Below are 24,785 nucleotides of genomic sequence, written 5' to 3' on the forward strand. Positions count from 1 at the left end.
TTGTAATTAAACTTTGTAGGTGGGGAAGGTCAGAAAAGGATCCGATCATTTTGTTTTTCCCTCATTTACAGTGACGGAGACAACGGCGCAGTGCACCTGGCTCTGGTGTTAATCAAGTTTAATTATATCTCTTTGCAACAATTTTCACAAGAAAACAGAACAGTTAAAATCAGGGCTTGTGTTGACCGGACAGTTCCCGTATTTGACGGTTTATTTTGACGGAGAAAGAATAGAAAGAATTACCCCGACGCAAGCAGACGAGCTGACATTTTATTCGACTTAAATCGCAGATGTAGCTAAATCACTCAAGAAAAGATTCCCATCTGAACATCTGAGCTGGACACTGCTCAGCGCAGCTCACTGTCAGCTTGTACATAAGGTCCACAGCGAGCTGAAGATGTGGAGAGGGGCTTGGAGCGCGTCGCAGAACCAGAGCGCACGCAGGAAGATTCCTCCGTCTGATGCGAGACTTGTCACTTAGAAAATGTTCCCTGATTATGACACTTTGGCTGAATAGCACTTGTTCCTGTCTCCAATGTGGCGACGCATCCAGGAGCCGTCTGAGGAGAATCCCAGAATCTCACATCCTCTTCAGCTCAGAAAGCGCAGATATGATTACGCACAAGCGTGACACGTCAACCTGGTCTCACAGTAAGACCGGGTTGGACCTGTTCAGGTTTACGCAGACAATCTTTACATTTAGAATTAGCTTACAGATGTAAAATTAATGCAGTAAAATATAAAGCATTTTATTTAAATATCCAGTCATTATTTTACAAGCACAGAGAGCCGCATCAGATGGGTGGAAGAGCCGCGGTTTGCCGACCCCCGGTTTAGACAAACTTTCATCCAGGTCCCCAGATTCCAGAGAAACCACTGAAACGCTTTTGATTCAGCCCAAATGGCACGAACACCTCCTCTTACATGATTGTGTGTGTGTACGTGCGTGCGTGCGTGCGTGCGTGTGTGTGTGTGTGTGTGTGTGTGTGTGTGGCTGGAGAAGAGGAGTGTGTGACCGTCTGACTGACAGCCTCCCAGCAGACAGGGGGAGGAGCCTGTGTGTTTGTAAAGATGATTTATGTGTTTGTCTCCGGTCTACCTGTCTGTCCGCCTTCACTCCAATAACATTTCCCTCCTGCTGCTCCTTTAATCTGTCCCTGTCTCCTCTTTCTTCTGTCCCCGTTCTGCATCCCCTCCTCTTCACGTGTGGGAGGAGCTATAAATACCTCTGTTACCAACAACATGAATACAAACCTCTCTCTCCTCTCCTGTTCTCCTTCCTCCACCTCTGACTCACTCCTCGCTCATCCTCCTCTTCACATACCCCTCCATGTCTCCCTCTCCTCTCACCCTGAACTCGTCCTCTTCTTCTCCCCAGAAACCCCTTCAAGCCTCTAAAGTCGCGTTTACCTCATCATTTTGCTTATCAACAAGCAGAACAGGCTGATGTGAGTTCATAAAAAAAAACTGCATTCATAAAAAATGGGTAATAATAAAAAAAATGGTAATTTTTGGTTTAATTGTGAATTTTTATTATTATTTCTTGTCTAAGAACAAAGCTATCCAAACATTTGGCACTGGTGTTGTTTATGATCCAGTTAAGAACCACTTCTGCAGAAAAATCTGAAAGTCGCTCTATTGCTGTTGATTTCAAAGGCCCAGGTCATTGTTTACTTGTTATTTTTCAAACACAATCATCACTCTGAGTTTAGCATGCAGACTGAATGTGAAAATAGTCTTTTACTCCTATTTCCTGCATTAGCCACCAGAACAAAAACGAGAAAATACTCAGTATTCAGTTACACGTCAACAGGGAGGTCTGTTGTTGATTTTGGGAGAGAACAGAGCACATCTTGGCTAGTAGAAGCTAACCGTTAGCATTAGCAACTCCACCACACAGCAAAACTCCTCCAGAATTGTGTTATTTGTAGAGATAAAACATCAACGCTGCAGAGCAAACAAAGTCAGTGGTATAGTTATGTTGCTGTTAGCCAATCAGAGACAAGATGTCAGAATATCAGGAAACAAAACTCTAAATCCGGCCATGTTCTGCTCGCCACTCCTCCGGCTAACTTCCACCTCCTGAAAGAGGAGCGCCAGAGCTTTTTTCCCCACAGAGATGGACTCGCAAGGCATTCATTTATGCCAAAGACCACTACGAATGTGTTGAAAAAAACAAGTGAACTTGGTCTTTAAGGTTTAGACAGCACTGGGCATGCACAAAGTTACCTATGCATGAAGGGGTCGACGTTCTTGGATTTTATTTTGAAAAATCTCTGTTTTTCCCCAACATTAGCCCTATGTGTGTGTGTGTGTGTGTGTGCGTGCGCGTGTGTGTGTGTGTGTGTGTGTGTGTGTGTGTGTGTGTGTGTGTGTGTGTGTGTGTGTGTGTGTGTGTGTGTGTGTGTGTGTGTGTGTGTGTGTGTGTGTGTGTGTGTGTGTGTGCGTGTGGAAAAACAACAAGACATGGCTCCTCTCCATGCTCTCGCCTCATCTCATGTTTTCCTCAGAGACAAACTCAAGAGAAACAGACTCATGACTCGTGTTCCATCGTGTCGGCCTCCTCGTCGTCTGTGTTATCTCACTTCCCAGACGTTATTCTAGATGAATCTATCAAACCAATCATGTGAATTGATCGAGATAATACATCTGATTGTTCCTGTCTGACAGTGCGATTCCTGCTGTTGACTAATTGCGTGTCTGTGTTCATCTAAATCCTTTAAAGACCAAGTTCACTCGTTTTTTCAACACATCTGCAGTGGTCTCTAGTATAAATGAATGCCTTGTGAGTCTATCTCTGTGCTGCTGTCTAAGACGCTAAGAGAGCCAGAGCAGAGGGGAGCAGAAGACGGCATGTTTTGGAGCCTTATTTCCTGGTATTCTGACATCTCTCTTCTGATTGGCTAACAGCAACGTGACTCTACCAGGGACTGTTTGCTTTGCAACGTTGATGTTTTATCTCCACAAATAACGCAAGCCCGAGGGAGTTCAAATTCCATCTTTCAGCTCTTTAAAACACAGAAAAGGTTTATTTACCTGCAACGTTTCGTTTGCGGCTGCAAACATCATCAGGCTGATCAGGGCGTCAGCCTGATGATGTTTGCAGCCGCAAACGAAACGTTGCAGGTAAATAAACCTTTTCTGTGTTTTAAAGAGCTGAAAGATGGAATTTGAAACTCAACACAGCAAGAACACACCAAAGATGTCCGAAGGAGTTCTGTCGTGCTGTGGCCTTGCTAATGCTAATGGCTAGCTTCTACTAGCCATGACATGCTATGCTCTCTTCTGGTTGTTAAACCAACAACTTCCTTCCCTGTCTCGAGTCAAGATGTGTAAATGTCACTGGCTTTTCTAATCCAAGCGTTCTCCCGTCTGTCTTCTATCAGGAGCTCATGGAGGTAATAGTGGTAGAAGACCACTGTCCCACTTAGTCTGCATGTTAAAGGGACTGAAAGGAAGTTTGAAGCTTTTATGCTCGCTATCGCCACTCAGGCCTAACGCGTAACTGCAGGTTCAAAAGTAAGCTCGTGCACGAGGTGGGCACGCTGTACGTGCACACTCCTTAACGAAGATAACAGCTGAGACAGTCCTGTGTGTGTGTGTGTGTGTGTGTGTCTGTGTGTGTGTGTGTGTGTGTGTGTGTGTGTGTGTGTGTGTGTGTGTGTGTGTGTGTGTGTGTGTGTGTGTGTCTGTGTGTGTGTGTGTGTGTGTGTGTGTGTGGCCCGGAGGACAGAGGACAGGAGAACGTGCAGCTAATTAATTAAATAATGTGGTTCTGTACCTTTCTCTTCAGCACAGCCGACAAAGGTTTATGATGGGTCAGTCCTCCTGCATGCTCAGATCATTCCCTTCCCTTGCTTGAAAAATTGTTCCAAAATGAAAGTTGAACCCACATCTTTTTTATCTGTGAATTCAATGCCGTTCGGCGAGTCTCAAATAAAAATTTGGGCATCTTACTGTAAAAAAATATACCATTAATGTAAAAAAGAAACTCTAAATAAACTATGTTCACAACCAGAATCAAACCCAGGTCTTCTGCACGAGAGTCTGATGTTTTACTAAGTGAGCTACATACCAGTATCATTTGATGTATCTGTAACATTTATATCCTTGATGACAGCTGAAACAACGTCAAACCAAAGAACGGTTCGGAGTGAAAATGGCTATTTTGTTGCTAATTAGCAGGAAATATCTAGAAGAAAGTTCTACAGAAAGTAGCTAAGGGTCCTCAGAAATGTAGCTAGCTTTGTCACTAGGCGTTAGGAACAGCGACAAAGTGGCACTGCCTCTCTCTCTGCTGCTAAAGCTACGGATAGCAAATGCTACGGGCGATGCCTGAGCGTGAACGCGCATGAAGCAGCCTGCTCGACCCGAGCATCTCTCTTTTTCTGTGATTTTACAGAAAAACAGGCAATCACAGTAAAAATGCCAGGGCTCATTCTACAGGACCAGGGCGTTGCAGGAGAACGTATGAAGAAGACATTTATTATTTCTATACATGTTTTGGCTGTCAAACTTCCATAATGTCCCTTTAAACTCAGAGTGACCGATCATGTTTAAAAAATAACAAGTAAAAAATTGTCTCTCGGTGAATGTGGTCGTTAATCTAAAGTGACAATATTATTTGAGAGGACACAAACCTGCCAAGGATTTCCAGAAGCTCTGCCACGCCATTGAAGTGCTCAGTTTCATAAATGAACCTAGAATCAAAAAGAGAAGACACTTTAAATCATGTATTAGCTACCACGGCACCCTGCTGGCATCAGGGTATCTGCAGGATTAAGGGAGCCAAATTTAAGACTTTTTAAGACCTTTTTTGAGGCCGCTTTGACCAAATTTAAGCTATGATTTCCAGCTATTGCCTAGAACCGGTGCTAACCACGTCGCAAATGTGGGATTAGCCATCCAGTTACCATTAAACTTGCCTTCCCCATGGTACAAGCTCCCACTAGCTTAACCAGCTAATGTGCTCCTCTTAAAACAGCCCCCTTTCACAACCAACTGAATGTGTACAGTTCCGCTTACGCCAATATCATACACAAAAAATGCTGAACACTAACTAGAAATTCACAAAAATTTTATAGAAATAAAAGAATCTTGTTTATTGGGTCTTTGGTCATTTAAGACATCTGGAAACTGTATTTAAGGATTATTTGTCATTTTTAAGGATTTTCAAGGCCTTAAATTTGGAAAAGCTAATTTAAGACTTTTTAAGGACCCGCAGATACCCTGCTGGCATAGATCTAACCATCTTCATGCCTTTCACACATGACTGAGTGCTATCGGTCTCTTAGGATGAATTAGGACCTGGCTAGTCTTTCTGCAAACTTAAAAGCTACCAAGGAAAATTTGGAAAACAAATTAGTTTAAAGCTTTTTTGCCTCTTAACAACATATAACGCTGTATTGCTGCAAGTTTATTGTGCAGAAGGAGAAGCAGCCGGCTGCTACCACTTTAACTTTACGACAAACTAACAGTGTCCCAAAAGTAAAACACCTTTTGAAGTCGCAGACAACAAAAGGTGTTTGGGCGTCTAGTGTTGATATGACATTCGCGATCAAATCAAGTCTTTTGAACGGCTTTTCATCTCGTCTTCCAGTAAACTAGAGCACCACCACGATGTTTGCCCTCCAGCTGACCGTTTATCGGTTAATGTTGGATCGAGTGGCGTTCAGACGCTACGAACCGTAGCTCGGTGGTACCTGAGGAAGATGTTGTTGATCTGTTTGCGGATGTAGGCTCGGAGACCCAGTAACTTTCCATAAACACGGTGCAGGATGGTCTTCAGGTACTCCCTCTCCCTTGGGTCCTCGCTGTCAAACAGCTCCAGGAGCTAAGAACACACACATAACATCATAACAGCGACAAAAATGTGCACCTCTGCAGCTGCAAGGCCTGATTTAACTCGGTAGGCCTTTCTTTTTGTCTAAACTAATCTGAACTCTTCAGTGGGTCGGCTTTAGGAACATAAAAACAGTCATCTCTGCTTTGGGTTTATGGTCTGATTTCAACTGTTTTCTTTCTCAGGAGGAATTAACGACCCGACATACTTACCGAGACTTAAACAAGTGGTGATAAAGGCCTAACAATCTGTTTAAACTTGACAAAACCAATGATTGTTATTATTACCTCCTGATTGTTGGTTATCAATAATACTTAAATTGATCAAAACTCAGATTTTCTGTTATTTCAAGGAACTTAACAATGAATTTTACTGGTTTAGACTTAATGACCGGAAAAGGGTGGTTTGCCAACTCCGGGTCGGGGGGGGGGGGGGGGGGGTCCTACCTCAAGTGGAGGAGTTTAAGTATCTCGGGGTCTTGTTCACGAGTGAGGGTAGGAGGGATCGGGAGATCGATAGGCGGATTGGTTCGGCGTCTGCAGCGATGCGGACGCTGAGCCGATCTGTCGTGGTGAAGAGGGAGCTGAGCCAGAAAGCCAGGCTCTCGATTTACCGGTCAATCTACGTCCCAATCCTCACCTATGGTCATGAGCTTTGGGTAATGACCGAAAGAACGAGATCGCGGATACAAGCGGCCGAAATGAGTTTCCTCCGTAGGGTGGCCGGGCTCAGCCTTAAGAGATAGGGTGAGGACCTCGGACATTCGGGAGGGACTCGGAGTAGAACCGCTGCTCCTCCGGATCGAAGGAGCCAGTTGATGTGGTTTGGGCATCTGGTCAGGATGCCTCCTGGACGCCTCCCTGGGGAGGTGTTTCGGGCATGTCCTGCCGGCAGGAGGTCCCCGAGTCGACCCAGGACACGTTGGAGAGGTTACATCTCCAATCTGGTCCGGGAACGCCTTGGGGTCCTGCCGGAGGAGCTGGTGGAGGTGGCCGGGGAGAGGACGGTCTGGAGCTCCCTAGTTGGGATGCTGCCCCCGCGACCCGGACCCGGATAAGCGGAGGAAGACGACGACTTAATGATTTGTTTTTATGGTGCTTTATGAATAAATTGACAGTGACCTTACTCAGAGGAGGTCCTCCTTATTTACTTTAAGAGTAAATAAGTTTATTTGATATCACGTCTTCACCTAGACCTGGAAAAAGAGCCAAATGGTGACCCTCATAGGAAAAGGATACTGGTTGAGATGTTCTGGAACAACCCAGGAAGCACCAAGACCTGAGTCTACTGTGAGCTGAAACCTGAACTAACACCAGTGTCCACAGAGAAGCCTGTTTACAACACCATCAGGAGCTCCTGCTCCAGAATAAACGTCCACCCAAACTATGTAGGGGACCGTGGAGATGAGACAAGATCTTCAGGAGAAAGGTTTAATTGGCGCACAAGAAAAAGAAACAAGTTATTTGGTTACAATAACAAAAAGTCTTGATCAAATTGAGCCTTTCAAACTTTGTATAATTGGACCAATGTTCAAGCATGGTGGAGGTAGGGTCATGCTGTGGTCCAGGTGGATGGAATAACAGAGGAGGGCCACCTCCAAATCATTTAACTTCATCTGAAACCATCAGCCAGATGGTGGAAACCTGGATCTACCCAGATGTTCTACCAGGACAACGACACATCAGAACTGGTTTCTGATAGGATCGTAGTTGGAAGCCCCATGAATGATATTCACGCCAATAATGACTGACCACCGAAAGATGTTTCCACAAGGACCGTTTTAGATGTAACACACCCTGAGCATGATCAGAGTGTGACGTGTTTACTTGGTGAGGATTTTTAGTCTGCTAACGTGGTTAATGAAGAGTCAGCGAGTTACACAGCAAACTAGGAGCTAGCTGTAGCAGTATGTTAGCATTACTGTTAGCATCAAGCAGCTAATTACTAGTTAAAGCTATTTTTGCTTTCAGAGTTTTTTAACATAGAGAAGTAGTGTGGTTGTATTGGTCAGTAGCCAATGTGTTAAATATTAACAAAGAATCCTACATTTTTATTATTTCAGAGTAAATAGTAAACATGGTACTTTGGCCACCTCTGAATGAATCTGAAAAAACAAATAATTTATGGGATGACTGAAATGTTCATTTATTAGGATTTATCAGTAAGATCGTGAGAGGAAGCCACCTGCAGGACAAACTTCTGGTCGATGTAGCGTTTGGCCATGGACGGCTGGAAGTCCGGACTCTCCAGGAACCGCAGAAAGAACTCGTACACCAACTGAAGGAGGCAAAAGCAGCACGTGATTCATGTGTTTGTGTCGTCTAGGAGGAATTACTCATGCAAACAGTCTGTGTGCTTCAGCTGCGTGCTAGAACTCAAGACAGTAAAACTTTATGGTGAGATAAAAACTGGACGTAAAAGACAGGAAATGATCCGAGGCATGAGGACGCGTCACGTCACTCTGGCCACATCAGTGATGATGATGATGGGTGGTGCCGATGGGAGACGCAGGGCTTTGGGTTAATAAGTATATATTTTACTGTTTATTCTTTATAGTAAAATTATATATCTGTAAAACAACAGTGTGTGTGTGTGTGTGTGTGTGTGTGTGTGTGTGTGTGTGTGTGCGCGTGTGTGTGTGTGTGTGTGTGTGTGTGTGTACCTGCAGATGAGGCCACGAAGCTTCCAGCGTCGGCTCATCTTCCTCTGGATCAAACTCTGGGTTTTCACTGGGAGGAAGTGTGCGGAAGATATTTACCGAGATCTGGGAATTGTGAATGTGGAAGAGTGAGGAAAAGAGAAGAGGGAGAGAAGGGAGAGTAGGGATGGAGATGGGAGGAGGGAGGGTGGAGAAGAAGGTAGAAAGAAAAGGAAATTAGAGGGGAAAAAATTATTTTTATCAGAGAAACCAGAAATTCGAGTTTTAATGAAAAATATTTTACTAACAACATTTCTAACAACTAAATATTCCAATAATAGACTTTATATTTTAACAGACGCTCTTCTGTTGCTGTACTTGTGTTAATGCTGCTCTGTTCTAGTCTCCATATTGAAACTTTCACAGTTTTTAACTAGACAACAAAAAGTAAAATTACTCTAGAAAATATTTCAGATTTTTGAATAAAACTTTAAACATAGGTATTAATATTTGCCTCATAATGATGATATATATAAAGTAAAATTACTGCAGCGGTCTGCGCCGCCCTCTAGCGGGGTGTGTGCGAAGCAGCAAAGAAGAGTCAACAGGTGGCAGACATAGAACACTTTTAATAGCCGGTGTTGGTACAGGATCGGCTCGGGGTCCTTCGACTGCCGATGACGTCAAAGTAGTTGATTGGCTGAACATGAAGCTTGCAGAAGTTACGTAATCACGTTACGTTGGTCCAGGCAAATCTTTCTGTTGGAAAGATGGACAACTTTTACAAAGAAATCCATCATTACTAGCCTAGTGAACTAGACCAAATTCTTGCTTTGCAAAGATTGGTCTAGCAACGCTCCACTGGAACCTCTGCAGCCCCAACAGCATTCTGGCTGGCCAATCACAGCTCTCTAGAGGGGTTTCAAACACATACAGAGCTGTGATTGGTCCATAATGGTGGGCCAATCATAGTGCTCTATCTGCTTAGTGAACAAACCGCAGAGCTTTATCCGCTTTGTGGGCCAATCAGGGCACTCTATATGCCTGGTGGGTGGGATGATGCAACAGAGTGAAACAAGAGTACGTCACATTCATTGTCCAGTAGCGTGCAGAGATCATTTGAAAGACAACGGTAGAACCCGCCCCACAACCGAGAGCCGTCAATGGAGCGTTGCCAGACTAAAAATTACATTTATTTATCTTAGGTGTGTTCTTGCTGTGTCTTTGTAAATCCATGCTTTCGTTCTTTTTTAAACACAGAAACAGTTTTGTTTACCTGTTTGTAGCTACGGTTTCGCCGACAGCTGCCGGCTTCTTCAGGCTGACGCTGATGGTGGCGCGTCACTTCCTTCTCCGTTTAGCTGCCCGCAGATAAACGGAGAAGGAAGTGACGCGCCACCATCAGCGTCAGCCTGAAGAAGCCGGCAGCTGTCGGCGAAACCGTAGCTACAAACAGGTAAACAAAACTGTTTCTGTGTTTAAAAAAGAACGAAAGCATGGATTTACATTTATTTAGTTTGGCTTGCCAGGCTACATCATTACATCTTTGAAAATACACGTTTAGCATAGAGCTGCATGTATATTAGGGCTGAACGATTAACTGCATGTGCAATTAAATTGCGATGTGACAAAAGGAGATTTTCTAATCGCAAAGGCTGCAGTTTGGCAGTGAGTGGTTAGCGCAATGCTAATATTCGTGGAAAAACCCATAGGAATGCTAATGCTAATATCACAGATTACATTATTACAAATTATGAATTAGAAACGTGCCAAATGATTACATTTGGACTCTAATAGAAAGTAAAACTACCATCAATCAAATAAGTACAGACAGGTATTTTAGTAAAGCCAGAAAACTTTTAACTCCAGAGTTTTGGCTAGCAGCTATGAGCGTAACTGAACTACGCATGGACAAGACGTCAAAAACTCTAAACACAAAATACTTCAATAAACGGGACACACTTCTTTCCTGCAAACACAATTTCACAGGTGTTGCTAATACCTATGATTCTTCAAGGGACGTGCTCAAAGGCAAGTTCAACATTATGAATACAATATAGTGTTTTATTTTACAAATACCATTATAAACACAAACTTACGTCTTAAGAAACATTATTTTAATAACAAAACTGCTAAATTCTTTCCAACAGTATAGATGTGTAGTGTATTTTGTCCAAGTGGGTTTGCCGTACTTTGACGTCATCGGCAGTCGAAGGACCCCGAGCCGTCCATGCACCAGAGCAGATCCTGCACCGACAGCGGATGGCTCCCCTTTTCATCCCCCCACACATACATTTAACTCACGGTGCCAACAGGCACCGGATAAGAACAACGCAGCGTGAACTCCAAACTGAAACAAACAACACTAACATAACCCCGAACAAAATAACCCTCAGAACACCACAAACTGAGTAAACAACCCCAATTTACCGTCCCCCCAGAGTGCAATGCGGCCTTGCCGGCCTGTAGCTGCCGTCAAAGGCAACTCTCGCATTTAAGTTCATTTTATTGGATTTAATGTTGAAACAATTAGTAGTTGAAAGATTGAGAAATAATATTTAAATAGTAATTCATATTCTGTTCATTAGATTTAAATGTTTAAATGTGTATTTGTGTTAACTGTGCAATTAGATGGGAACCTTTTCTATAGTTCCATCCGTTGTTGCTAAGGGGGCATTTTTCTTGGCACACTCGGCAAGCAATTAAGAGACGAGCCACGAGGTTGCACGTCTACAGTAAGTTAAATAAAAGAGTGCCTTTTTTGGACTACCTCACGGCGTAAGGATTAAAGTTTATTCCCTTTGAGTGAGGCCAAGGAGGTAAATGTTTTCTTTTGTTTATTATCGTTGTATATGTAAATTATGTAAATTTGCGTGATATTCTAGTGCAATTACCGCAGTGTGAAGTGTAACGTGTATTTTATTGATCGATTTGTTGACATGTTCATCATATAATGCTTAAGGACTTTATTAAGAATATTCATTTAAGTTTGTATTTCTTTTTAGTTCTGACGGCATTGTATCGGCTGTGGTTGGACATCATTACATGTTAAGACATGTCGAAGAATCCTCCTGTCCGAAATAAATGTCAGTAAACCAAAGAACAAGTTGAGCTTTATTAAGACTCGAGGGGAGTAACACGGCCTATCAGTGGCAGGGCCGCCACAATACTTTACATTAAAATAATAACCTGTCACTTTGTTCTCGGTGCGGCGGTTAAAGGGTTAAATGTGGATCTCTAACATGTTTAAAAAGAAGGCTCAGATTTTTGACTTAGACAAGAGTCTGATCAACATAAATCTAAACATATAAAGTATGTAAATAAAACGTTTTAGAGATTAAATGTTTGTATTGTGGTTTGCAGACTCAGGCTCTTGTTTTTTTCTCTTTAGGGTTTGAAGCTCATTTGAGCTGAAGAATGGCCCGAATGCAATAAAAATGTGATCATTAAAGTAGAAGAATGTAGCTAATTGTGCAGCAGCGGTGCAAACATGCTCTGCTGCTGCACGGCTGTAGGGAAAATCTAACTCCTAGTTTCTAAGCAACTCCAGCTGGCCCTGAGCGTCCCTGATGCTGTTAGCAGTCTGATAAGTCATGCAAGGAGCGTTGACTAAGTCATCATTTATTCAGCAAGCACGTCTCCACTGGCCACTTTAATTGCTCATTTTAGGACATGGCATAAATCTCAATTAGATTTTTTAAAAAGAGCCCAAATCCACCGGATTTCTTCTTCCTGTGCTTCCTTGAATTCTCAGGACAATCGGACCTTTTCTAGTTAAAACGTTTCATGAGCATGCGTCTCAGACCCGTTTGTTGTCCGGCTGCTTATCTGAGCATCGCAGCTCAGAACTGAATTACGAAGCTGACGTTCCCGGTTGCTATGGTAAAATGTTATTACAGTTTTAACAATAATTCACCTTTTAACCCATATTCTGATTGTGCAAGTGTATTAAAGGTTTGTTGGAATGTTTATTTTCCTCTATCTGAGCAGAGTGAAGAAAGAAAATCCACCTGATCAGGGAAACACAGATCCAACTACTTAGCTAAAGTTAGCTAACCTTTCTGTATGGTGTGATTTGGCGCTATATAAATAAAATTGAATTGAATTGAATTGAATGTGGTGATGTCATATATGCAACGTCTGATTTGTAGTCAATTCTCAAAGTACGAGACAGGTGTGGTCAAAACACACTTCATTACTTTTCATTAAAATTGAAGTACAACATGTGTGCGGTTCGTAAGGCCAAGTGGATTAGAAAATGGCTGTTTTAGCACCGCTGACTTGAATTCATTTTTGTCGTTCTTCCGGGGACCCATCAGCTGACTGGAAAGGGAGGAGACCAGAGACATCATATACGTAGACTCAACATGGACTGGAGCTTCCTATTGGAGCTGGCCTATCAGTGGGCCGCCATCTTGGATGGGTCTCCATTCGCCCCCAGCGCATTTGTTTCATCTGAGGAAGGTGCTCACCCAACTAAAAATACATTTTACTTTGGTTTTTTCACAAAATCAAACACATGGCAAGACAATTAAATGTATATATATCATTAAATGTAATTAATTCCCAACAGGTAGGCTAGAAAAGTCATTAGTAATCCCATGTGATCTGTTTTCAATAGTACATCAGTTGTTGTGTCCATAGGTTGCACATAAAACAGCCATAGTTGCCAAGTCTGCATTGACTCCAGTTGGGTTTGGAGAATGAGGAACCCACCCACTTTGACAGCAACAATGTCACGCTCTCCAGCGCCCAATGGGGCGTCTGCGTTTTCATGTCTATGGCAACAATTGTCCTTCACCTGTGGTCTTCTACATACAGTAGTAATCCAGTAAATGTGATGTCACGGCTTTTCTGCCAAACCTGAAAATGATTATTTACGTCCGCTAGCAAAAGCTGAAAACTGAGAATTCACATATTCCACAAAGTGAAATCGTTTTGGTGGCGCATATCTTCCCTTTTCTGACAGACCAGACTGTAGATTGCTTGTTCATATTGTATATGAGAACAGTCCTTTGTCTTTATGTCTAATCTGTTCCTTGGTGTAAAGCTAATTATGTTTCTTACTGCTGCCTTTTGGCCAGATCGTCGTCGTAAACGAAAATCAGTTCTAGCAGCTAGCTGTGGCAGTTTTTTTAAAAATAGAGAAGTAGTGTTGAGTAGCGATGGGTACCAAATTCGGTACTTTTTAAGGTACCAACCGAATTCCATAGTACCGACTGAGCACCGATTCACGTCATTTGAAACGGTGCCTCGTTTCGGTACCCGTCCTTCATAACGAGAACTTGCCTAGACAGCTGCGCATGCGCAAGAGCGTTATGTCGTCGGTCGCTGCGAGCCAGTTGTAAACAGAGCAGCATGGTAGAAAGAACGCACGCTAAAGCTTGGGTCCACTTCACTAAATGTGATGGGTAACTGGGTGATGATGAAACCAGCGACAACGATCTAAGTGAGACATCCTCATCTTAATCTGCTCCGGTAGGTAAATAACATTTAAGATAACGTTAGCTTGGTTTGTTAGCTTCCGTTTCACTAATGGTGCGTTCGCTTTCTCCTCGGAACTCCGAATTTCCAACTAGAAGAACATGAACGCGCTCTAAAGTTTGGCTTCACTTTACTAAATGCGACGGGTGATTGGGTGAAGATGAAACCAGCGACAACGATCTAAGTGTGCGGCATCATCGTTTTAATCTGCTCCAGCAGCTAAATAAACTGTTTAAGATAACGTTAGCTTGATAAATTAGCTTGCATTGCCACCATTGTTATCAGCTAATGGTGCGTTCGCTTTCTCCTCGGAAATTCTAACTTCCCAGTAGGAAAAATCAATTGAAAAAGGACGGTAAAAGGAATGAAGATACACAGTAAATTTAGTTCACAGTAAAGATGTTTGCTTCAGTTTAATTATCAGCTTATAAAACTACAAGGACGATGTTAAAATACAAACAGTTGTATGTTATTTATCGTGATGTTTATCAAATATGGTTATAAATTGAGAAAAATATACATTTAATTATAAAAGAGAATTAAAATATTAAACACTCAAAAGTATCAAAATTGGTACCGTTAAGTACCGGTATCGATTACTAGGTACCGGGAATTAGTACCGTATCGATTCAAATGTCAAAGGTACCCATCCCTAGAAACTCATCTGGTTTAATAAAAGTTAAAGAAATGTGGGATACGTAGCCTTGGGATCCTTTTGCTGAGGTAGCAGGCAGTAATGAGTCTCACGCATGTGAAATAACTGCTAAAACACCAGGCTGTGTGGTTTAAGGGGTCCTGACGGCATCTGAGACATAACTTACCTTAACAAATCCTTCACAATAAAAGCCTTGGGCAAATGTAAACGCTTAACTAGAAAAAGAAAACTACCTCCTGACATTTAAAGGTCAGCACCCAATCTCCCCTTCACTGGTTAAACTCAACAGGCTTAATGCAGCGTGTTTATGTCCTGCTGATGATAACAATAAGCTCTTCACATCTTCACACTAAAAAGCAGAAACTGGACGACCTTTTAAGGTTTTCCAACAGAGACAGAGAAATTAAACCTGTCTTTAAGTAAAATGATCAACAACAAACTCTAATCGTGCATTACAGCTTCATGCAGACAGCTACTTGAAGGACTTGTGTAATTATTTCCACACATTGTGAAACAGCCTGATAAGATCGTTAATCGGTTTCTTCCCAACAACTCTGATGGTCCGTTCCGGCTCCACCTGCAGCCACGGCTCCGCTTCCACACTTGTGCTCGGGAACACTCAGCTGTGAATGCTCTGCAGGCGTTTCTGCTCCTCTGGGGTCTCTGCTGTCCTCTCTGCACCACTTTATCTCTCCCCTCCAACCCTCTCCTTATCACTCTGTGTGCAGACGATTACTCCCCTCTTTGTCAGCTTCTCCCCTCTGCTCCATTCATCCCATTATCACTTCATCCTTATGCTCTTTTTGCGCCGCCATACGTTGGATTCCTTCTCCATTCCCATTAGTGACCTATCTCCACATCATCAGCATCGATCTCTCCTAGTTTTTCTCTTTTGCTTTTACTAATTGTTAATAAAATATAAAAAATGAACTCTTGCACATTTATTTGAGGCGACATTAGGGAACGCTCGCAGCATTTCTGGTGATTCAAAGGTTTTCCACTAAAATCCGTCCTGAACAGGAAGTGGTTGTGGGTGTTTGAGTCATGCAGACGTCACAGAGCTCTCTCAGTGCCTCCTTCACTCCGACAGAACGGTCAAACACTCAGATCCACTTCCTGTTGAAGATGAACTCCTTCGTGACGGCGGTCTGTTTACAACCATAGCAGACATTTCTGCTCTTTATTCTACTAAATACACTGGATTATTATACGTAAACACAAAAGAACTTATTATTATTATTATTATTATTATTATATGAATACCATTTGCCAGTTATTAGGTATTTTGATTGCTTGTTAACAGAGTATTAAATTATATATTTGCATAAGGATCAGAGGAAAACTAGCCTTTACAGTGTAGTTATGACTGTGGATATTATTTATTTTTACGTGATTTATATTGTCAAAGTTACAAAAAAACCTCAGCAGATGGTCTAAAGGGTCTAATGTGGCTCCAGACCCACAAGTTGTAGACCCCAGGGTGCTGATGTTTTGGGATCCAACGTCACAAGATGTCCAAATGGTTGAAATGTTATTTTTTGAATCCAGATAGTTCCAGTTCTTACATCTGACCCACCCTAACCCGTAACCTTACCATCTTTATCGCCTCAGGGTAGAGCGGCTCTATGAGGACTCCTCTGCTAGTGGCCACGCTCTCCACCAGCTCGTTAAGCGCCGCACGTTTGATCTCCTTCCCTTTCAGGTCGGCCACGCAGTCCAGGAAATCGAACAGCACGCAGCACTGCTGCAGCTTCTTACAGAACAGGTCATGGAGCTCTGCCACCGGGGCGTCTGCACGGAGGACGGGTGGGAGGGAGACGGGAGGAGAAAGCATGGGTTAGAGACAGAGGTTAGGAGACCAGAGAGAAGATCAATCTATTCCTGAAAGGAGCTTCGTGTGTGTATGTGTGTGTGTGTGTGTGTGTGTGTGCGCGCGTGCATGCGTGTGTGTGTATGTGTGTGTGTGTGTGTGCGCGCGTGCATGCGTGTGTGTGTGTGTGTGTGTGTGTGTGTGTGTGTGTGTGTGTGTGTGTGTGCACGCGTGTGTGCGTGTGTGTGTGTATGTGTGTGTGTGTGTGTGTGTGTGCGCGCGTGCATGCGTGTGTGTGTATGTGTGTGTGTGTGTGTGTGCGCGCGTGCATGCGTGTGTGTGTGTGTGTGTGTGTGTGTGTGTGTGTGTGTGTGTGTGTGTGTGTGTGTGTGTGTGTGTGTGTGTGTGTGTGTGTGTGTGTGTGTGTGTGTGTGCGTGCGTGTATGTGCATGTGTGTGTATGTGCGTGTGCGTGCGTGCGTGTGTGTATGTGTGTGTGTGTATGTATGTATGTGTGAGTGTGTGTGTGTGTGTGTATGTGTGTGTGTGTATGTATGTATGTATGTGTGAGTGTGTGTGTGTGTGTGTATGTGTGTGTATGTATGTATGTATGTATGTGTGAGTGTGTGTGCACGTGCGTGTATGTGTTTGTGTGTATGTGCGCTTTCGTGTGTGTATGTGTGTGTGTGTGTGCGTGTGTGTGCGTGCATGTGTGTATGTGTGTATGTGCGCGTTCGTGCGTGTGTGTGTATGTGTATGTGTGTATGTGTGTATGTGCGCGTTCGTGCGTGTGTGTGTGTGTGTGTGTGTGTGTGTGTGTGTGTGTGTGTGTGTGTGTGTGATAAAGTGGTTGGAAAGAGGCTGGAGGGCACGTATTGTTCAGGTTAGATTGTTTACTTTATTACCTCTGAGAGACAAACAGGTTTGTACACACACACACACACACCCACACACACACACACACACACACACACACACACAAGCGGTGGCATTCATGCACAAACACACACCTTCCTCCAGATTGTCGCTCTGGATTTCATTCCCAACATCTGTCACAAACACCTGGTTGTCTCAGCAAAACAACCTGCTGCCTGTCATCACAATGAAACCATCACACCTCCCAGCTCCACACACACACACACACACAGTTCTAATCCACCAATCACTTCTCACACACACAACGCTTTTTGAGTTGATTCCAGGAGCTCAGGGGTGTGAAAGTTAGCAGCTCAGCTTGAGAAGCCAAGTCAAATAAAAACGTGCTCGAAGCCAATCGGAGCTACAGGATGCGACAGCAGCTAGATGATTTGTTCTTCGTCTGACTAACTCGGTGACCGATCACTGAACAGCTAAAGATAGCAGGATATTCTTACATTAGAGCCTGTGTTGAAGGAATTTATCGTGAAAAGTCGTGTTTACCTGGTGAGACCAGATTAGACACTCATTCTGAGACTAATCTGGAGCTGCGTGAAGGTGTTAGCAGAGATTCACTCACTCACGTCATGTTGGAAACCACTAACATCATGTGGAAGTCACCCTTAAGTTACTCCTCTGTGGAGCGCCAAATATAATTTCACACATTTATCATTTTAACGGCTCACATTTAGCTCCTTATAAGAATAAAGGTGCGGTGAAGAGATCCTCTGTATACAGCCTTTGCTTGCAAATCTATAGGTTAGTTCGACCCTGGCACATTAATCAATGATTCATGTAAAATCAACTCAAAATCTTACAACCAAAAGGTTTCCGCAACAAGATGTAGGAGATCTCATCACCTGGCTTTTATTTTGGTAGGCTCCTTCTAGTATACCAACCATCTGGGTCTGTTTATGTTTATGTATTTGAAGCTAACTGGGGAATTTATTCAAAAATGTAATAATAAATGCCCAAAACACCTCTGAGAGAAGGACGTGAGCCAAGATCAAAGGATGGATGCTGTTAAGTGGAGAGTCACAGCAGACACAGAGGAGCCGAGATGATAAAGGGCCAGCTCTCTGAAGACCCGCTGAAGGTTTCCACTCAGAGAGAACAGCGACAGAAGGACAGACCCGTCTGAGCTGAAACTGGATCAGCGGGGCGAGGAGGCGGCACACATCTCAGACCTATGAAAACAACCAAACTCGTCTAAAACAGACAAGATTCTCGAATTTTTGAACAGAGCATAGCAAACGCTAATGCTAACAAGACTTGCTAATGTAGTGCCAGCAACAACATCCTACACAACACATGAGTTAATTCAGTTTTGCCTTATTGTTCTGATTATTACTAAAGACAATCATCTGAAAGTCTCAACAGTGACACAGTATCTATTTATATCAAAGTCAAATCAAATCAAAGATACTTTATTAATCCCAGAGGGAAATTAGTTTCAGTACACACAATTCTGAGATCAGACATACATGGGCAAGACACATGACAAGAATTGGTGACTGTGGTCATTCGCAACCCTGAGTGGCTCTACCTTAATAGAGATAAGAGGGTTACATGAGGATTGGTTCAGGTGGAGGGAAAAAAAGGCACTTCAGAGTTACTGACAGAGTTCCTAGAGCTGGACGGCCTGCTCTAGGAAGGGTTCTGGTTCCCAAACATCTTCCATTTGAGGATAATGGAGGCCCCCGTGCTCTCAGGAACCTTTAGTGCAGAGATGTTTTTGTAACCTTGGCCAGATCTTTGCCTTGCCACAATTCTGTCTCTGAGCTCTTCGGACAGTTCCTTTGACCTCATGATGCTCATTTGATCTGACATGCACTGTGAGCTGTAAGGTCTTCTATAGACAGGTGTGTGGCTTTCCTAATCAGGTCCAATCAGTAATCAAACACATCTGGACTCCAATGAAGGTGTAGGACCATCTCAAGGATGATCAGAAGAAATGAAAAGCACCTGAGTTAAATAAATGAGTGTCACAGCAAAGGGTCTGAATACTTATGGCCATGAGATATTTCACTTTCTCTTTTTTAATAAATCAGCAAAAATGTCTAAAAATCTGTGTTTTTCTGTCATCATGGGCGCCGTGTGTACCTTAATGAGGAAAAAATGAATTTAATTGACTTAAGCAAACGGCTGCAATATAACAGAGTCCAAAATCTACAGGGCTCTCTGAACACTTTCTGTACCCACTGTAATTAAAATGATTACACGTGATTTTTAAATGGCTTACTTGGGTAGCACCATGATGCTAAAATGTTAGCAAACTGTAATTAGGTTGTTGCATGCTAGCTCATTCTGGTTTTTGCTGAATTATACCAAGAAACAACGTTTGTATCTGATGACCGAGAAAATAAAAAGCTCATCACAGCTTTCTTGCCTGCTGCTGAAAGACGAATGGTGGGTGACTATGTTTCTTACTAGTGTTCAGTTGTAGTTTTAGCTAAATATCAAAACAAATAACTCAATGGATTATGAAAACTTATAAAGTAAGAATTTAGGTCAACCCAATTCAAGATGGCCATCACAGTTAATTGACCTTAGCAAAGAAAAAAATGGCTACAACTTGTTTTATTGTACAGGTCTTGAGCTCTAATTTGGCGAGGTAGTAGCTAAGTCTTTCACATGTTCCTTTTGAAAATACTGTCCTGTATTCTGGGTAATTTTTGACTAAGGCTAGGCTACAAGAAACCTCCCGTGTATCCTTGGCCAGCTACCTAAACAGCTAACAAACGGAGAACAGACGCCTCTGTGGCAAGTGAACACCGGAACACACCTTGGCGGTTCCTGATGACGTTTCTCCTAAGCAACTGGGAACTAAGACATCAAGGCAATGTTCCTTGACATTGAGAAACACACAGCCTCTGATTATGGTAAAAAAAATAAAGGGTTTATCAAAGTAATGACAAAAGGGGAGATATACCGGTGACAACCGAGTTTTCATGATATATATTACAATACAGGGGACATGATACAATATACTAAAAGCCAGATTAGCATTTTTTAAAACTAAATTTAAATGGAAAACTAAAACCAGAGGTGTTTCTCAATGCCAAGGAACCTCGCCTTGATGTCTTGGCCCCGCCCCGGTTGCCTAGGAGATACGTCATCGGGAGCCGCCAAGACGTGTTCCGATGTTCATGTTCTACCGAGGCGTGTATTCTCTGTTTGTTAGCCGTTTAGCTAGCTGATCGAGGATACACGGGAGGTGTCTTGTAGCCTAGCCTTGGTCAACAATTACCCAGAATACACCGTGTTATGTTCAAAAGGATGGCGGATCAGATGCCAGCAGCTACTTCGGGGACAATTTTCAAGTTTACAATAGGTCAACTAATTAAAAATGTTTTTTTCAGATCCAAAGAAGTTATCTATGGTTGGTTAGTTGCTTAGTAGTTGCAGCTTCGGAGGAAAGCGGGTAGTAACTCACTTGTATATTTAATTTAACAAATATATACACAACTTAAAAAGTAATTGCTCATTATATATTTATATTGAAACTAATACGTATAAAATATAACGTTATCTCCCGTGTCACGTGACATTACTTGACCGCTGTGGACAGGGGCGCCGTAAAGTGGTGAAAGATTAGGAAGATTCTAAGGGCCCACAGCTGTCAGGGGCCCAAAAAAGTTTCAAAGTTGAATAAAAAAAATTAAGTTTAAAAATCACAAGTACTTTACTTTGCAGTATTTTTTCCCATTTAAGACATTAAACAAACAGTCTTTTAGTATTTATGAAATGAATATTTATTCAGAGGTCCCTACTTTATTTTGACCTATTAATGGTTAATTAACGGTATAAAATGGTACAGTCCACCTGGCCGAGGGGCACATAGCAGGCGAGGCCAGATCACGCAACAGTGAGACAGCAGAGTGCGCCAAGGCTGCAGTAAAAATATGTCTGCAAAAACAAAGTCTGGGTCACAGAAAAGAAAGAAAGAAAGGAGAAAGGACAGGCAGAAGAGAGGGCGTCAGTATGTCACACAGTTTTTCTCAAAGAAAGGTGGGTTTAGTTAGTGAGTGGTTAAATTCAGCCTGTTTGCTAGCTCTGATATCGACAATGAGAGGAACTATATTTCATCTAATTATGGTAAATGGGTTGTTGTCCTTGTCCCTACCAGAATCACCAGCTGATGATATGTCAGCAGGTATCCCCTCACAACCCAATGAACCTCAAGAAGGTGAGCAATGTAGCATGCTAGCTAGCAGCCTCATTTAAGGGGGTCTGTGGGAATCACTTAAGGCTCTCTTCTCTATCCTCTATCTCCACGCCCATCTGCTGCACCTAAAGGATCTTCTGACATCCTTTAACTCTGCAGTCAGAGATGCGAGGGTTTCCTATTTTTCCAACCCAGAGAGTCCCAGAGCAAAGGGAACCCCAAGGTGCTGTTTAACACCATCAGCAGCATCGTCTCTCCTGCCTCTCCTACAGCCTCCATCCACTCTGTTACAGACTGTGAGAACTTTCTGTCTTTCTTTGTGGACAAAGTCTATAAGGTTAGATCTAGCATCTCTCCTTCAGCCTTATCGCTGCCTCTCCCGACTCCAACCAGCCCCATCATCCTAGATAGCTTTGCTCCTGTTTCTTTGCCTGAGTTAACCAAACTAGTTAACTCTATGAAGACCTCTGCATGCCCCCTCCACATCTTACCCTCATCTTTGTTTAAAAGTGCTTCTCAGTCCATCGGTCCCAGCGTGCTCTCTATAATTAATGCTTCTCTGGTCTCTGGTCAGGTCCCTGCATACTTTAAGAACGCTGTAATCCACCCGCTTCTTAAAAAACGAGTCTCGACCCCTCTCTCCATAGCAGCTTCAGACCCATCTCTAAACTTCCGTTCATCTCCAAGATCTTGGAAAAGGTTGTAGCTAAACAACTCACAGCTGCTCTTGATGAACATAACATCTATGATAGCTTCCAGTCAGGTTTTAGTAGAGCTCATTCTACTGAAACAGCTCTTCTTGGGGCCTCTAATGACCTTCTGACTCACAGTGATGCAGGGGACTGTTCTGTTCTGGTCCTGCTGGACCTGACTGCAGCCTTTGACACTGTTGACCATCACCTGCTACTGGAGAGGCTGAGAGACTGGGTAGGCCTATCAGGATCTGCTCTGGAGTGGTTCTCCTCTTATCTCTCTGAGCGCTCCTTTTCTGTGGCCGTCTCCAAGTTTAGGTCCTTCACCACCTCTCTTACCCATGGTGTCCCACAAGGTTCTGTGCTGGGGCCTCTGCTCTTCCTCCTCTATCTGCTTCCTCTTCAGCACATCCTGAGCTCCTTCAAAGGAATCTCCTACCATCTTTATGCAGATGACATCCAACTTTACATCTCCTTTAAGCCCCATGAGATGTCTAAGCTGCAGCTGTTACACACCTGCTTAGACTCTATCAGAACCTGGATGGTGGGAGCTTTCTTCAGCTGAATGAAGATAAGACTGAGATCCTCATCTGTGCCCCAAACAAGCTGGTTCCCAAAGTCAGAGACTCTCTTGGTCAGCTTGCTTCCCACACCAAACCTTCTGTCAGGAATCTTGGTGTGACCTTTGACCCAGCTCTCACCCTGGATTCTCATGTCAGTTCTCTTGTTCGCTCTTCCTTCTTCCATCTCAGGAACATTGCTAAGCTGAGTCCCATTCTGTCCCGCTCTGAACTTGAGACAGTTCTCCACACCTTCATCTCCTCACGCTTAGACTACTGTAACTCTCTTTTCACGTGTCTGAGCAGAACCTCCCTGAACCGTCTACAGGTGGTTCAGAACGCCTGTGCTCGGCTTCTGACCAAGTCCTCCAAACACACCCACATCACCCCGCTTCTCCTCCAGCTTCACTCGCTGCCAGTCAACTTCAGGGTTCATTTCAAGATCCTGGTTCTGGTCTATAGGGCCTTACATGGACAAGCACCATCTTACATTGGTGATCTTCTTAGTCCCTACACCCCCAGCAGGTCCCTGAGGTCCAGTGATCAAAGCCTACTGGTTGTGCAGCACCAGGCTAAAGGTCAAAGGTGACAGATCATCTGCTGCTGTGGCCCCCAGACTCTGGACCTCTCTCCCCCTGAGCCTGAGATCAGTGGACTCAGTGGTCTCCTTCAAAAAGCAGCTGAAGACTCACCTGTTCAGGCTGGCTTTTGTATGACCTTCTTCACCTCTCTCTCTTTATTCTGCTCTCCCCACCTATTCCACCTTCCTCAGGATCCACTGATTTCCCTCTTTCCTGTTCACTCTCTCTCTTTCTTAACATTTTTTAATCACAATTGTCTATTTTTGCTCATTTTAAATATATGTTTAAACATTTTCTAAATGCTTTTTTATTTTTTTACAGTTTTTTGTTTTTGTGAAGCGCCTCGTGATTTTTATCTTGAGAGGTGCTACAGAAATGATATTTTCTTCTTCTTCTTATGAGCAGTGAATCCTTAATTTTTGTCAGTCATACAGAAATACTTGATTTCAAGAGGAAAGACAGCTGAAAATGTAGTTATGTAAAGCTTTGACACAACATGGAAATTTAATTAGATATCCAAATTTGAATTTTATCATCAAATAAAATCTTAGAATAAATAAACACATTTTAAGGGAGTAAAAGGGAAAAGGAGATTAACACCTTTCAGCATGTGCATTTCCTGCTTTTTCCAGCAGTGATATTGCTAATTCTGTTGAAGGAAATTCACCGTTTAATGCGAGACAGTTGGTGAAAATGATATGTAAATAAGTAAGAATGCATGTAGACGTACATAATTAAGCAAAACTGAAACACTAATATAAAGTATATATATTATATTTTTCTTTCTCCCTTCGAATCTGGGAGGGTGGAACCCCAGCTCCAGCTATGGACGAGCCCCCAAGGGGCCCAACTTGATGTTTTTTCATGGGGCCCAAAATCTCTGGCAGCCCCCCTGGCAGTGGAAGCCGCGGTCACGTGGTGCAAGTCTGTTCCATGTAACCGTTTTCTTTGACCAAGGAAGGACAGCGTCCTCGTAAGCGAGGCGCCCGGCCTCGCAAGACATCGCCTCGCAAGGCCAGGCGCCTCGACATTGAGAAACACCCCAGATGCTTCCACGACACATCCAGTGTTTTAATGAGATCTTGTTGTCTCAATGAAGGCGGTTAAATCTGCTGCCACCTAGCAGACGGAGTTTGAATTGCACCACAAATAAAAAAATCAACGGATTGCTTCTTGATGCCGATTTTCAGTCATAAAAAGAAATATTTAAATCATTTGGTGCATCAATATTTTCTTACATCCCAACTTAGAAGGGTCATGGAGAGCCAGTGCCCAATTTTGCGAGTCATCAGACGAGATCCAGGTCTCCAGTCCATCACAGAGACACAACCAGTCCCACACTCACTCACATCATGTTTTTGGTCAGTGGGACAGAACATACGCATGCATGGGGTGAACAAACAAACTCCATGCAGGAAGGCCACATCCGGGGTTCAAGTCT

At 43.2% G+C, this 24,785-nt stretch overlaps 1 protein-coding gene across 1 annotated transcript in view; it reads right to left on the reverse strand.

Annotated features, from left to right (window-relative positions):
• ppp2r5b (protein phosphatase 2, regulatory subunit B', beta) overlaps positions 1-24,785 on the reverse strand; it is a 62,695-nt gene that overhangs the window by 11,212 nt on the left and 26,698 nt on the right. Inside the window, exons 2-6 of the mRNA XM_054748815.2 lie at positions 16,214-16,410; positions 8,505-8,606; positions 8,027-8,119; positions 5,703-5,833; positions 4,641-4,700 (exon numbers count right to left, since the gene is read on the reverse strand). Coding sequence (XP_054604790.1) covers positions 4,641-4,700; positions 5,703-5,833; positions 8,027-8,119; positions 8,505-8,606; positions 16,214-16,410 — 583 coding nt within the window. The remainder of the gene's footprint in view (positions 1-4,640; positions 4,701-5,702; positions 5,834-8,026; positions 8,120-8,504; positions 8,607-16,213; positions 16,411-24,785) is intronic.

Source organism: Nothobranchius furzeri, chromosome 14 (assembly GCF_043380555.1).
Source record: "Nothobranchius furzeri strain GRZ-AD chromosome 14, NfurGRZ-RIMD1, whole genome shotgun sequence".
Lineage (NCBI taxonomy): Eukaryota > Metazoa > Chordata > Actinopteri > Cyprinodontiformes > Nothobranchiidae > Nothobranchius > Nothobranchius furzeri.